General features: G+C 43.4%; 1 protein-coding gene across 1 annotated transcript in view; it reads right to left on the bottom strand.

Moving 5' to 3' along the window:
- PCM1 (pericentriolar material 1) overlaps window positions 1-16,679 on the bottom strand; it is an 866,960-nt gene that overhangs the window by 701,935 nt on the left and 148,346 nt on the right. The window contains 2 exon segments of the mRNA XM_030191464.1: window positions 4,313-4,422; window positions 4,588-4,765. Coding sequence (XP_030047324.1) covers window positions 4,313-4,422; window positions 4,588-4,765 — 288 coding nt within the window.

Below are 16,679 nucleotides of genomic sequence, written 5' to 3'. Positions count from 1 at the left end.
CCCGCTGGTGGAGCTGTTCTACCACCTGTTCGACTTTTTCTCCAAAAATGTTGTCCGCTCGGCAAGGGGAGTCCGCAATCCGCTGCTGGATTCTATTCTCCAGGTCGGAGGCACGCAGCCATGAGAGTCTGCGCATCATCACACCTTGAGCAGCGGCCCTGGACGCAACATCAAAGGTATCATATACCCCTCTGTCCAGGAATTTTCTGCATGCCTTCAGCTGCCTGACCACCTCCTGAAACGGCTTGGCTTGCTCAGAAGGGAGCTTGTCCACCAAGCCCGCCAACTGCCACACATTGTTCCACATGTGGATGCTCGTGCAGAGCTGGTAGGACTGAATCTTGGCCACGAGCATAGAAGAATGGTAGGCCTGCCTCCCAAAGGAGTCTAAGGTTCTAGAGTCCTTTCCCGGGAGCGCCGAAGCATGCTCCCTAGAACTCTTAGCCTTCTTTAGGGCCAGATCCACCACACCAGAGTCGTGAGGCAACTGAGTGCACATCAGCTCTGGGTCCCCTTGGATCCGGTACTGAGATTCGATCTTCTTGGGAATGTGGGGATTAGTTAGAGGCTTGGTCCAGTTCGCCAGCAATGTCTTTTTTAGGACATGATGCATGGGTACTGTGGACGCTTCCTTAGGTGGAGAAGGATAGTCCAAGAGCTCAAACATCTCAGCCCTGGGCTCATTCTCCACGACCACCGGGAAGGGGATGGCCGTAGACATCTCCCGGACAAAAGCCGCGAAAGACAGACTCTCGGGAGGAGAAAGCTGCCTTTCAGGGAAGGGAGTGGGATCAGAAGGAAGGCCATCAGACTCCTCGTCAGAGAAATATCTGATGTCCGCCTCCTCCTCCCACGAGGCCTCACCATCGGTATCAGACACAAGTTCATGAACTTCGTGCCCGACTCGACTCCGTGGAAAGACGGCCACGGTGGGAGCGCCGAGAGGTAGACTCCCTCACCAGCACCGGCGAAGCTCCCTCCACCGACGTAGTCTTCCTGAGAGGCGGCCGCAGCCGATGCCGGAGACCTCACCCCGGGCAAAGGGCCAGCCGGCGCCTCGCTCGACGGTACCGGTGGCGCAAGGAATCTCTGGAAGAACGGCCCGGAGACTCTCGTGCAGAGCGGCTGTGGAGAAAGACTGGGAAGCCGATGCAGGCATCGAGGTCAGAGTCTGTTCCAGGCGTGGAGGCGGTTCCGGGCTGTCCAAGGTGGAGTGCATCGACACCTCCTGAACAGAGGGTGAGCGGTCCTCCCGGTGCCGATGCCTACTGGGTGCCGACTCCCTCGGCGACCCAGAGCTCTCGGTACCGAGGCGGGAAGGAGACCGGTGTCGATGCTTCTTTGATTTCTTCAAACGAAGCATGTCACCGGAGCTTCCCGGTACCGACGAGGACGTAGAATCCAACCGTCTCTTCCTCGGGGCCGAGGCCGAAGGTCAGTCTCGGGGGGGCTGTACCGCAGGAGCCCTCAGGGCAGGAGGAGACCCACCCGAAGGCTCACCGCCACCAGCAGGGGAATGGACAGCCCTCACCTGCACTCCAGTCGAAGCACCACCGTCCGACGACATCAGCTACAGCGGAGGTCCCGGTACCACCGACGTCGACGCAGCCTTCCAATGTCTCGGTACCGACGATGCAGAGGGTTGAAGCCTCGATGCTGTCAATGCAGTCGATGCCGAGGTCGAAGACTTCGATGCTGTCGACGTCGATGCACTCGATGCGTCCTGTGCTGTTGTCGTCGAAGAGCCCGAGAACAACACGTTCCACTGGGCCAATCTCGCTACTGAGTCCTCTTTTGTAAAAGAGCACAAAGACTGCAGGCCGGCGGGCGGTGCCCAGCCCCCAGACACTGAAGACACGAAGCGTGCCTATCAGTGAGCGAGATTACCCGGGCGCACTGGGTGCACTTTTTGAAGCCGCTGGGAGACCTCGATGACATGGGTGGAAAAATCACGCCGGCTAAATCAAAATTCGCGATGACGACGAAAGGCACCAAAAATAAGGGAGAGAAAACCCGTACCGAGGCCAAAAAGGCCGATCCCGAAAGCGAAAGGAAACTTACGCTGGGGGAAAAGCTGGACACACGGGAAGTGACAAAGACCGAAAGGTCGTTTTGGTTTTTTTTAGCGAAAATCGCGAAGACTGGCAAGGGTCAACTTGAGGGGCACGAAACGGCGGCAAAACACGACCGTCCCGAGCTCGGACAAAAGAAGACCGACGAACACAAGCCGGTTCGGGCGAGAAGACGGCCGCGCATGGGCGCGCAAGAGCTAGCAAAGGCCTTCGCTAGTGAAGTTTCCGATTGGTGGGGCTGCCGTGGACGTCACCCTTCAGTGAGAACAAGCAGCCTGCTTGTCCTCGGAGAATGTAACTTATGTCAAGTTTATGTAACTTTTATGTCACGTTAGCCCAAGCTTCTAATTTTTATACATCACTTCCACTTTCCACTCCCTCTGAAGCATCAACTCTTAATTCTGTTGCTAATCTTCATGTCATCTGCAAAAAGGAACACTTTCCTTTCAATCCTTCAGCAATATTGCTCACTGAACAGAATCAATCCAGGACAGATCTGAGGCATTCTATTATTCACTTCTCTTTCTTCCACGTGAATTCCATTTACCGCCACCCTCTGTCACCGGTCATTCAACCAATTTCTAATCCAGTTTACCATCTTAGATCCCATCCTCAAGCTGCTGAATATCCAGGGCCTGTATAACATGTCTGTACCGAAGGCAAGTACAAATCTCTATCTATTAAAGCTACACAGGAAAAATAGAGGAACTAGATATTTTCTAAAGTTACATACCTAGAACGTTTTAGTTTACTAATAGGCTGCACTCTAGAACAGCAAAATACGAGTTAGAAACCCTGTTTTCTTTGGGGGACAGCAAGGTAAAGTGTGTGTCATGTTGCTAATTATATATCCTGTAAAATCACAATAACTGAGCAATTTAAGTTGGAAAAAAAAAAAACACCTAAAAGCAGGTAGGGAAAAAAAAAAACAGAGCAAAACTGTAGCTTGACAGGAAATGTAGATAAGGTAGCCAGACTTAACTTAGCAAAACACTAGAGCTCCAAATTGCTAAGTTACTTATGGTTACTTTTCTATATTTCATTGTTTAGCTGTGGCTTTATTTTTAGTTTTTCTGCTGCCCATCTCTTGCTTGGTTACTGTCATTTTGATGGACACTTGCTTTAAAAAAATTCCTAACCACCTTGCTTATACTAATAAGTGTAGTAAATGGTATGTTAATGAATTGAAATAAACTCATTTAAATTCATGCAAGTCTAACAAATTAGCACTACAAAATGTGACGTGTTCAAGGGATGTGTACACCTTTTAAAACCACTATACATGGATATATCTCTTACGATTTATCTTGTACTAGTAAAAAAAGGCCCGTTTCTTAACGCAATGAAACGGGTGCTAGCAATGTAAGGAGTTCCTGCCATTAAGATTTCCACGGTTGTATTCTGACTATAATTGTTGCTGCGTAACCCTGGCAGCGCTATAGAAATGCTAAGTAGTAGTTTACATGTGTAAGATTTCTTTATATACAATATTTTTTGTGTAAACTGTTTTCCTTGTTCAGGCCCTTCAATCAGTTTATATACAATATTTTTTGTGTAAACTGTTTTCCTTGTTCAGGCCCTTCAATCAGTTTAACAATCACATCAGAAGAGCTCCTTACTCGTGAGAATGCAACATACAGTTGTCCATGTGAGAGACAGAGTGACAGTTTGTTTTACAGACAGTGTAAGAGAGAGATACACAGAGTGATTGAGTGTGTGTGTGTGATGTCTGTGTGTGTGTGTGTGTGTGTGTGTGTGTGTGTGTGTGATGTGTGTGAGTGAAAGTGATTAAATGTTTGTCTTCCCTTCTGTTCTGTGCACTTGCCTCCACTGATGTTCGTACCTCCCTGTATAAGATTATTTGTTAGAGATTCAATCCACTCCACTTCCCTCCTCCAAGTTCCGTTCTGTCTGATTGGTTCTTCGTTGACAGTGAGAGCCAATGAAACGCTGAGCTACAGACTTATGAACCCTACACTGCCACAGTGCCACGGAGTCAGCTTCTGAATGTTGGAGGTGCTTTTTATTATATAGGATGTATCTCTACATGCCATTCCCAGCATTTAGATCCCACTTATTTCATCTTTGAATCAAAGCAAGTCACAGAAACACCATAACATACAGTACAAGATCAAAAATATTTACTGAAAAGATAGGTCTTCAAGGTTTTTCTAAAATTCAATTAAGTATCTAATTTCCGAATCTGAACTGGAATCGAATTCCAAAGTAAAGAAAGGTACCTGAGAGTTATGAAGATGATTATGGAAACGTTGGATCAGGTCATTCAGCTCTTCATTTAGCTCCGATGTTAAACTGAGCCCTGATATGCTACCTGTGGTTTCTGTTACGCCTACAAAAAGGAAAAAAGTATAATTACTATAAAAATTATTAAAGATGGCGATAAACACTGATCAAACATGGTATGCAAAAGCAAATAGTTAGAAACACAAGGTTTACTGCTTTAAAGCATTGTTAAAAAGCCAATTAAAAAAAACAAATCCAATTCATCTTATACCAGTATCATCCATGACAGCAATGGCTTGCTCTGCCTTGTGCTGCAAAGCAAGTAGAGCTGCCTGTCTTCCCTGAAGGGCTCTCAACTGTTCCTGCTGTTGTAGCATCTTTTTCAGCAGGTCATGCTGTTTCTTCAGGTTTTCTAGCTCCTCTTTGGCCTCCTGCCTGCGGTCTACAGCCTGAATCAAGAGAGTTTGGTTAGTCCTGAAACTACAGTTCTTAGTAAATATATACAATAAGCAATCATAAATCAAAAACTTAAGTTGGTAGACAGAAAACGTTCTTAGACTACTTTGCAGGCTACCCAAATGATCCAATTTAATCCTTTGACCCATTTACCCAATACACATCCAGGTAACAACGACAATGACCCAGGCTATATCTCCCACCAAATCTCCCTATGCTTATCCCTTGTCCCATCCCCTCTACCCCACCTCCAATGCTCTAATACCCCTTACTCCTACCTCTCCTACTCCCCTCACCCATCTCTACCCACCTATCTCTTTTATTATTTTGCTATAAATATCTTACATTGTCTCTATCAATATTGTGTAATCATTATTATGTAAGCCGCATTGAACCTGCTTTGAGTGGGAAAGCGCGGGGGTACAAATGAAATAATAAATAAATAAAATGTTTTCTTCAGTTTCTCAACTTCTATTATGATTCCATTTTTAAAACATCTTAAAGGCATTCATAAATCACTGATTTGAAGTAGAAATCAAAGATTGTTCTTTCCTTTCTCAAGGACCATAAGTTATGTTTGTTATTTTCTGTCAATAAGCAGGATTGTGTCAGACACACAAGTAGGTGGTGTTACTTGGTGGCAGGATAGAACTCTCCCAAGCTCAGAACTAAGAACAAAGTTTTGAATACATGTTATCCTCAGCAGCTCAGCTGTGGTTTTTCCTTTCTGCCAAAGGCATGTAAAAATATATCTCAATATCTGAGATATTATTGGCCTTTGTGTATTTGATTTTTGTTGTTGTTTAGAAAAAAACACAAGGAAGAAAATAAAGTTGTTTTTTTTTAAAGTTTTATTTCTTGATCATAGGCAAAGGGGTTGGGCACCGTGATATGACCAGTCCCATGTGGCAACTAAAGTTTTAGTGAGGTAGAGTATGGGGAAAGGGGGTGGGGTGACACCAGAATAAATAGGGTAGTCATCAGGAGAAGAAGAGGGATAATTATCAGTTGCTGTAGCTCAGTGTTTACACTGTTTTGGGGTGGTGTCTGGAGAAGTTCTGGGCAGGGGCATATCTGGACTCCGGCGGTAGGGGGGGGGCCAGAGCCAGAGGGAGGGGGCACATTTTAGCCCCCCCCCCAACCCTCCCCGCTGCCGCTGCTTACACTTTGCTGGCGGGGGACCCCAACCCCCGCCAGCCGAGGTCCGCTTCCCACCTGCCGCTGCCTTTAAAATATTTCTTCAGCTGGTGGGGGACCCCAACCCCGCCAGCCGACCCGAGGTCTTTAAAGTTCTTCTCTTCTTCGTCCTCCGTGGCTGTGCTGCTGTTGAAAGCTGTTGAATCCAGTTCGGAGTCTGACATCGCAGCACATTGTACTTGCAGGAGCGTCCTGCAAGTACAACGTGCTGCGACGTCAGACTCCTAACTGGATTCAACTGCTTTCAACAGCAGCACAGCCACGGAGGACGAAGAAGAGAAGAACTTTAAAGACCTCGGGTCGGCTGGCGGGGGTTGGGGTCCCCCGCCAGCTGGAGAAATATTTTTAAAGGCAGCGGCAGGTGGAAGCGGACCTCGGCTGGCGGGGTTGGGGTCCCCCACCAGCAAAGGTAAGCAACGGCAGCGGGGGAGGGTTGACGGCGGTAGGGGGGTCCAGGGCGAAATCTGCGGGGGCCCAGGCCCCACGCAGATACGCCCCTGGTTCTGGGTACTGAGAACTGGGGTAGATGTGATGATTGAAGTATGGATCTGGATACTGGAGGGGGGGGGGATCAAGGGAGCTAGAGGCTGGGACAACTTTCCTGGGTGATTTAGAGGAATTCTGTTGAGATGCATTGCTAGCAGAAGAATGGTGAATTTATTTCCTGGAATGTGGATAGAATTTCATCCCCCAATTAAAAAGTTCTACAAGCACTGCAAAGGTGGCCTTTTTGCAAGAGACCCATTTAAACTCCAAACATGGGGAACTGAAAAGAAGGAGGGGGTAGGAGATTGTATAAGTGTACAGAACCCCAGTGATAGCAAAAAAGGCAAGAGTGGCTACTTAATTCAGAAAGGTCTGGAGACTGTACAACAGTAAAAAATCAGAGTTGCATGTTATATTACTGTTGATATACAATTGTTATGTAATGCTTATGTGCCCAACAACTATGACAAATACCTTTACAAGAAACTTAGATTTGAAGGTATTCCAGAGGTGCTAAGAGATGATTTTAATACAGTTTGGGACTCTCACACAGTCAAATATCATAACAATGACAAGATCAACAACACCTAAAGGAGTACTTAGTAGTGCTGTCTGCTTCAGTCAAAAAGGTTTTTGATTCGATTCGCTCATATGAACTGATTTTGCAATTTGATTCAATTCAGTTCTTTAAGGTCACTATGGAAATGACTAGATTAGATATGTTATATGTTTAATAAATCACTATTTGCATCGTTTTGAATTCAAAATCTAAATTATAACAGAATGTCAAATACATCATGCATGCACAGTGTAAGTTCAGAAGACCACATTCTCAGCTGGCTAGTTGCAGGTGGTCTGCTGGATTCACAGAGTGTAGTTAATTGTGAAGTAAAGATAAAAGGGAGAAGGGAAGGTGTCTGGTTAACCAGTTTCTGTAGCAGGCAGTAAAGAGTATCCTTTGAGGGATCAAGTAGGTGCGTCCAAAATTGCCCTGGCATAAATAGCATACACAGAAAAGTTGGCTCTCAAGAAAATACGAGTCAATATTTAGCAGGTGCAACATATATATCTAAGTGCCTTCCCTATTACCCTCTCAGAAAATTAAGTGAACTAAAGTTATATAAGCTAAAAATAAAAAAGTCAGTGTGTGAAGGTGATTTGTGTCACATCTAGACACTGCAGATGAAAAAAGCAGTCTGAAGTATCATAGTTACAGCTGTGTAGGAGAGAAGTGCAAGCCCAATCATGATCTCTTAATGTTTATTTTTTTATTTTATTTAGATTTAACCGCATTTATGAAGAGATTCACCCAAGGCAGTGTACAGTAGGTATAGTTTAACATCAAACTTACAATTTTGTTAACAGCATAATAGTAAAATATACAACTATAAACATCAGTACAGCAAATTGAAACCTAATGATTACCATGAAACAATCAAAAATATATATATTTAACAGCACTGAAATTCAAATAACAAGAGATATAATATGATGCAAATCTGTTACTTTCTTCCCTTTTGTTACTAGTGGATACTCACTCATTCCTCCTACTCATTGGAATACTTGTCCAAGTTTAATAATGGAGATGGATTCTGGACATTTACTTTCATATTTCAATACCTTTTGTGCATTTGGTTCTGATGACACTGTTAATATAACATCTAAATGGCAATAATATTGGAAAGCAAATATTTAGACTCAATGCTGAAAATTATTTTGAAAAAAATGTACTGCCCATAAAGACATAGCTCCCACAAACTAATTCAGTCTCACAGAATAATTTGGACAGAAAAGAGTTTTTTGTTTTTTTTTTAATTTGTCTCGTAGGCACCTGTAAAAAAAAAGTACCAGTACTACAAGACTAAGCCACTGTGAAACTTCCCATACACTGAAATCTGAGAACACACAGGAAAATTATTAGTCTTTTAGAAACCTGTACCTTTTAAAACTGTTGATCTTCTCTGGCAGGGAACAGGAGTAACCAACAAGTACGCTGCTCCTGCGAACCCCACGGCCTTCCCTCTGGCTTATTCCCCCCTTCTGCAGAAACAGAAGTCGCATTACTCGGAAGGCTGTGCGGCCTGCACAAGCAGCATTACTGGCTGCTCATGCTTGCTGCCGATGAAGAACAAGAATTTTAAAAGGTACACAAAGGGGAATTGAAGTATCCAATTTAAAAAAAAAAAAAAAAATCAATTCACCATAAGCAAACCAATTCAAATCATGAATTAGACATCACTAACTCTTAGAATATAATATTCTAGATATTTTAGATATATGGAGGATATTTCACTCACCTGAATTTGATTATACTCAAATTACCAAGGGCTCACTCCATCCAGTCTCATATAAATTAAATATTGCTTTCTAGGGATTTAATGACTCATATGCAAACACAGAGAATGATCATATGAAATAACCAATCACGCAATGATCTGGGAAGAAGTGAAGTTTTCAAATACAATTATAAGGAATTTACCAATGGAAATTCCCACTGCACTTACACAGAGATGACACATTCAAAGAACTGTTAATATTTAAGTGGAAGTAATATGCTGTATTTAACCAGGCCCATAAGAAGGGCCCAATTCTTTTCTAGGAGGAGCAAAAGCCATCCCTAGAGGCTAGCTACAAGCAAAACTGTAAAGATCATGACATTTTTAGAATGGAAAAACAAATAAGGGAGCATAATAAGACTCAGGCCCCGATGCACAAAGGCAGCCGTAAAATACTAAATCACTAAAATTTAGTGAATCACTAGCAGCCAGCGATGCACAAAGGGGATCGCATGCAAATGAGCTGCACAGATCCCCCTTTGTGCATCCTCACTGTTTGCAATGTTCGAGCTGTCAAATGGATTTGACAGCTCTGATGCACTGGACACAACTGTTACCCCGGTGGTTCAGTGGACCCTGACCTCCAAAATCTTTTTTTAAACTTTCCCTGGTGGTCCAGTGGAGCACAACCCCCACTCCCCCAACCGTGACCCCAGAACCTTTCTAAAAAATTTTCCGGTGGTCCCAATGAACTACGACCCCCCCCCCGTGACCCCTTTTTTAAAAGGTTCTGGGGTCACGAGGAGGGAGGGGTGTTGTGGTCCATTGGACCACCAGGGAAAATAAAATTAAAAAAAAAAAAAAAAAAAAAAGATTGGGGGGCGGGGGGAGGTGAAAGGTAGGGCAGCCGTAAAATTTCCTTGTTAAATTAGAGCTGCTCTGGAGCTGTGCATCCCGTGAAATACACATTTGATTACGAATGAGCTCATTAGTATACTAATGAGCCACAGAAAACTCCTTTATGCATTCCTAGCTACCTAAACGTTTGCTTTAGACTGGCTAGAACCAGTCTAAAGCAAACGTTAATAGCAAAGTAAGCTTTGTGCATCTGGCCCTCAGTTACTGTCCACACAAACGGCCATGAACAAGTTGTTGTACCAGAGGGCAAAAAATAAAATAAAATAATCAATGATGTATTACAAATATCAAAACTATACTAATATGGCAATAAAAGTGGTCGATTTATAGCTTGTTTTGTTAATAACTGAGAAGGCACCAAATGATATTTGCTTAAAAAATATAAACGGGCTAGACAGTAGTATAGATCAAGGTTATCTGCAGTCTCTTCCAAGTTTCCAGGCCACTGGACTTACCCAAGATAAGCTCTGAGAACAGAGACTTTCTAAATGTACCTATCATAATTGAGGTAGATTGGGCAATACAATAAAACTTAAGCCCCCAGGGTCCAACTGCTTTTGAACAGGATTTTTAAAAATCTTACATGATGGCATATCTAAGCCTCTTGTTATTAGGTTTAAATATATTATTGAATGACAGAATTACCTAAGAGCTTAACCCTAGCTCAAACTGTAGAATTACCAAAGCCAGAGAAACATCCTTTGCTACCAGAGCCCTACTAACCCATCTTCCTGCAAAATTTAAAGGTAAACTACTGGTCAATGTTCTGGCCAACAGACTGGCTGAGACAATGCCTATAATAATTGTAGAACCACAAGCAGAATTTGTTAATAGTACACTTTCAGTAAATAATGTCAGGAAATCTTTAGTTTATTTGGAAAATAAATAGATAAGAGACCACACCAAAAATTGCTTTTTAGTATTTTGAAGACGCTTACAGAAGTTTCACTAGTCTCCGACATTCTAGTGTCAATGCAACTATCGTCAGATGAATTACAGTAAGATATTTTATTGAGAAGGTGGGTCTTATTAGACAGTCACTTAAGGCTTTTATAGATTATTCTGCTGAAACTGGTCAACCTATAGATGGTAAGGAAAATGATTTGCTAGTTGATCGGATTTGGACCTTATTCATTGTATGCTCGTCTACAAGTTCAGACGAGCATACAATACATATATTGATGAAAAGATTTTCGCATAAATCATATCTACTGGATGCATGTCCTTCATATTTGCTGAAGGATACACCACCCATGTTACATGGCTTACAGTGTTAATTTTTTGGCCAAAGGAAATTTTCAATCTGAATTGGGACAAATTATATTAACGCCAATTCCAAAGTCCCATGGGGCGGACTTGACAGGTGTATCCAACATTCAGCCAGTGGCTAGCATCTCTTTAGATGTAAAATTAAAGAAGTCAATAGTGGCAACCCAGCTTACATCATTTTTGGAACACTTTCAACGTTTGTATAATTTTCAATTCAGATTTAGAGCAATTCATAGTACTGATATCTATTATTGTCTCTGGTATCCAAAGTTAAGGAGTTTCTTGGTCATGATATACATTCAGTATTACTCCAATTTGACATTTCGGGAGCATTTGTTATGGTGGATTATAATATCCTAATGAGTAAGTTGAGCGGGTTTGGATTATCAGGGGAAGTCTCGAAATGGATCAAGGGACTCCTGAAAAATAGATCTTATTGTGTCAATCAGAATGGTACCTTTTCATCTAGTGGGAGTACAGAATTTGGGGTTCCACAGGGCTCACAGTTGCCTCTGATGCTGTTTAATGTATTTATGAGTTCTTTGGGCTTAGTATTAGAGTCTTTGGGCTCTCTCGGATATTCATACGCTGATGATATATTTCTCTTGGAATCAATGACCTCAAATTTTTTTGACGTTAAAAATTTCAATCTCAGACTATATTTCCCTGATTCGTACCTTGGCTAACCAACATTTATTAAAACTTAATGCAGCCAAGACTAAGCTTTGATATTTTGGGAAGGATGTGTCCAAGGTTCCATCTAATATTATGACTCACTCAGGAGAAAAGCTTTCTTTTGAAAAATCTTCTAAGGTGCTGGGTTTAATCTTGACATCAATGGAACCACAAATAAACTACTTGAGTAAGAAGGTATTTTTGAAGCTACACCAATTAAGAACAATTAGATCAGTCTTTTTTTCAAGAGCATTTTCGATCAATAGTGCAAGCAATTATATTATCACAACTTGATTACTACAATGCTCTATAGGTTAGCATAAGATTAGACTTAGCCAGCAGAATACAACTATTACAGAATACTGCAGCAAAAATGATTCATGGCAGCTCTCGATTCAATCATGACACCTTTGCTCAAAAAATTACATTGGTTGCCATTGAATGCTAGGGTGGAATTTAAAGTTACCTATGTTAATTTTAGAATATTACAGGGGAGGAGTTCTCTCTTCCTCATGCAAATAGCAGCTTACCCAACTTTTGGGGCAAACTCACGTTTTCACTCAACATTATTATTAGGCTTTCCATCAGCCAAAGGAGTCTGTTATAAAAAAAAAAAAAATCTTTGACCGATCATTTATGTTCCATGCAATGTGGAAACTCAAACGGATCAAACAATTCTTCCCAAGGGAAACTTTCTGTAACATAATTCAAACAATGGTACTATCACATGTTGACAACTGTAACGCCGTATATGCAGGATGCAAAGAACAGATCTTAAGGAAACTCTAAACCGCGCAGAATATGGCAGCTAGACTCATTTTCGGAAAGACAAGATTCAAAAGTGCTAAACCCCTACGCAAAATACTGCACTGGCTACTACCAATCAAGGTATGAATAGACTTCAAAATTTGCACTCTGGTCCACAAAATAATCCATGGTCTGTCCCCAACCTACATGACCGAACTTATTGACTTACCAACTAGAAACATCATCGAATCATCAAGAACGTTTCTAAACCTGCATTACCCAAACTGTAAAGGACTAAAATACAAATCAACATATGCATCCAGCTTTTCCTACATTTGCACCCAGCTCTGGGAACGCTTTACCTAGAAACATTAGAACTGTGAACACCCATCTAAATTTTTGAAAAAACCTCAAGACTCACCTCTTCTGGAAAGCCTACACAGCAGACCCGAACTAATTCATGAACATCTTTCGATCTAAGAAATGAACAATACCCCTTCCAAATAATCCTATTACTTCAAACTATATGAATTTTACCACTCCAGTTATAATTAAGTGTACTTCTACCCTTATCCTACTCTATATTGCTCACTAGAAGCTGTAGTCCCATCCCCGGAGACTTATCAGCCTCATTGGGATTACTTCTCTCTACATGCTACTATATATTCTCTTTTCCAGAACCTTATCAGCTTCCTTGCACCTACTGTTCCTCTATTTTCCACTCTGTATATATTCCTGGAGTTGGTACTCTTCTCTCCGAAACCTGTAAGCCACACTGCGCCTCCTGCTATGCGGGACAATGTGGGATACAAATGTAATAAATAAATAAAATTTATGTACCAGGCTGGTAAAATTTGGAATTCAATACCAGAGCAAATACGAACCATCTCCACATACTTATTCTGTAAAGAACTAAAAACTTTTCTTTTTGTAAAATATTTGAGTGATATATGGATCTGTCTATTCTTGATTTTGTACTGTATCTAGTTGTAACCTGCTTAGATTCTTAACTGATGGAAGTAGGATGTAAATACATGGAAAAGATTAGAAAGCTTGTAAAGCACATCAAAGAACATTCGTTGCTGATGGAGTTTTGATGTTGAAAATGCCTTTGACAAGTCAAAATGATTTTCTGCACGGGGTGCTGAATAAAATATAATGGTATAGATCCATTTGGAGATGTGATTCAAGTACTAAATCATTCTCCATGGGCAAGGATTTGGGCAAATAGGATATTCAGTGACCAATTCCATATTTATCAAGGTACACAACAGGGCTGCCCCTTTCTTCCCTTCTTTTTACTCTAACTTTTAACTTTTAATCCCCTTACTAGGAAACATCAAGATAATCCAGATAATAGGGAAGCAGCCATGGGAGGGCAAGCATTCAAAAAAGCAGCATTTCCCTGTGACTGTTTAGTGCATATTACTGATTCACAAAGGTCACTCCAGATATTGAGAGCTTTTAGAGAATATGGAGATTTTTCTGGATTCAAACTAAGCTTAGCCATAAATACTTGGCAAAAAGACTAAGGAGCTTCCTTCCCCTTGAGTGGGAAGATTGTTCCTTCTGCTCATCAGGGCGCATATAACTGCAAATACTCAGAAGTTATTGTCTCTTAACTGTGATTAAACTGTTTGAGACAACTCAAAAGTCAACTGGCCAGTTAGAAAGCTCTCATTATTTTTTAAAGGCAGAATATGCTTATATCGCATGACCATATTCCCTATATGGATATATATTTAGAAAACGCTCCCCTTTCCTCTATTAAAAAAGAGCCGCCATAAATTGAATAGGATGATGTAAAACCTTTTGCTGGGGGAGGGGAAAAACTTAAAATGAAAATGCACTTACTATATGGTGACTGGCAATACTGGGGAGGGAGGGTAAGGGCCCCCCAACCATAAGGAAGTACAACCAAGCGTTTCTTTTAAGATATAGCGAATGATACATACCTGTAGCAGGTGTTCTCCGAGGACAGCAGGCTGATTGTTCTCACAACTGGGTTGACATCCACGGCAGCCCCCACCAACCAGAATAAAACTTCATGGGCGGTCCCGCACGCAGGGCACGCCCACCGCGCATGCGCGGCCGTCTTCCCGCCCGTGCGCGACCATTCCCGCTCAGTTGAATGACAAGCAAAGGAATGAGTAAAACGCAACTCCAAAGGGGAGGAGGGAGGGTAGGTGAGAACAATCAGCCTGCTGTCCTCGGAGAACACCTGCTACAAGGTATGTATCATTCGCTTTCTCCGAGGACAAGCAGGCTGCTTGTTTTCACGACTGCGGTATCCCTAGCTCTCAGGCTCACTCAAAACAAGAACCCAGGTCAATTGAACCTCGCAACGGTGAGGGCATAACAGAAATTGACCTACGAAGAACAACTAACAGAGTGCAGCCTGAACAGAATAAATCGGGTCCTGGAGGGTGGAGTTGGATTCAAACCACAAACAGATTCTGCAGCACTGACATGACCCTCAAGAGCCAGCCAGCCCAGCCTGGGCGTAAGTGAAGGAAACGCAATCTGCTAGCCAATTGGAGATGGTGCGTTTCCCGATAGCGACCCCCTTCCTATTGGGGTCGAAAAAAATAAACAATTGGGTGGACTGCCTGTGGGGCTGTGTCCGCTCCACATAGAAGGCCAACGCTCGCTTGCAGTCCAATGTGTGCAACTGACGTTCAGCAGGGCGGGTATGCGGTCTGGGAAAGAATGTTGGCAAGACAATTGACTGGTTAAGATGGAACTCCGACACCACCTTTGGCAGGAACTTAGGGTGAGTGCGGAGTACTACTCTTTTATGATGAAATTTGGTATAAGGAGCATGAGCTACCAGGGCCTGCAGCTCACTGACTCTATGAGCTGAAGTAACTGCCACCAAGAAAATGACCTTGCAGGTCAAGTACTTCAGATGGCAAGAATTCAGTGGCTCAAAAGGAGGCTTCATCAGCTGGGTGAGGACGACGTTGAGATTACTACTACTACTACTATTTAGCATTTCTATAGCGCTACAAGGCATACGCAGCGCTGCACAAACATAGAAGAAAGACAGTCCCTGCTCAAAGAGCTTACAATCCCATGTCACTGCAGGAGGCCTGACAGGGGGGGCCTTGACAAAAGCAAGCCTCTCATGAATCGAACGACTAAAGGCTCTCCAGAGATGGCTTTACCCTCTACACGATAATGGTAAGCACTAATCGCACTAAGGTGATTCCTTACTGAGTTGGTCTTGAGACCAGAATCTGATAAGTGCAGAAGGTATTCAAGCAGGTTCTGTGCAGGCCAAGAACGAGGTTCTATGGCCTTGCTCTCACACCAAACGACAAACTTCCTCCACTTGAAAAAGTAACTCTTTTTAGTGGAATCCTTTCTAGAGGCAAGCAAGACACGGGAGACACCCTCAGACAAACCCAACAAAGCAAAATCTACGCCCTCAACATCCAGGCCGTGAGAGCCAGAGACTGAAGGCTGGGGTGCAGAAGCGCTCTGTCGTTCTGAGAAATGAGAGTCGGAAAACACTCCAATCTCCACGGTTCTTCAGAGGACAACTCCAGAAGTAGAGGGAACCAGATCTGACGGGGCCAAAAAGGCGCTATCAGAATCATGGTGCTGTGATCTTGCTTGAGCTTCAGTAAGGTCTTCCCCACCAAAGGTATGGGAGGATAAGCATACAGGAGGCCGGTCCCCCAATGGAGGAGAAAGGCATCCAACGCCAGTCTGTCGTGCACCTGTAGTCTGGAACAGAACAGAGGCAGCTTGTGGTTGGTCTGAAAGGCGAAAAGGTCCACCGAGGGGGTGCCCCACTCTCGGAAGATCTTGCGTACCACTCTGGAATGGAGCGACCACTCGTGCGGTTGCATGACTCTGCTCAGCCTGTCGGCCAGACTGTTGTTTACGCCTGCCAGGTATGTGGCTTGGAGAAGCATGCCAAACTGGCAAGCCCAACGCCACATCCTGACGGCTTCCTGACACAGGGGGCGAGATCCAGTGCCCCCCTGCTTGTTGATGTAATACATTGCAACCTGATTGTCTGTCCGAATTTGGATGATTTGGTAGGACAGCAGATCCCTGAAGGCCTTCAGTGTGTTCCAGACCGCTCGGAGCTCCAGGAGGTTGATCTTAAGATCTTGTTTCTGGAGGGACCACACTCCCTGGGTGTGGAGCCCATTGACATGAGCTCCCCACCCCAAGCGAGATGCATCCGTCGTCAGCACCTTCGTGGGCTGCAGAATTTGGAATGGACGTCCCAGGGTCAAATTGGTCTGAATCGTCCACCAGTGCAGCAAATTGCGGCAACTGACAGACAGACGGCTGACATCTTCTAGATTCCCGGTGGCTTGGC

Source organism: Microcaecilia unicolor, chromosome 2 (genome assembly GCF_901765095.1).
Source record: "Microcaecilia unicolor chromosome 2, aMicUni1.1, whole genome shotgun sequence".
NCBI lineage: Eukaryota > Metazoa > Chordata > Amphibia > Gymnophiona > Siphonopidae > Microcaecilia > Microcaecilia unicolor.
The sequence above is the reverse complement of the archived record's forward strand: the minus strand, read 5'-3'. Positions and strand labels throughout refer to the sequence as shown.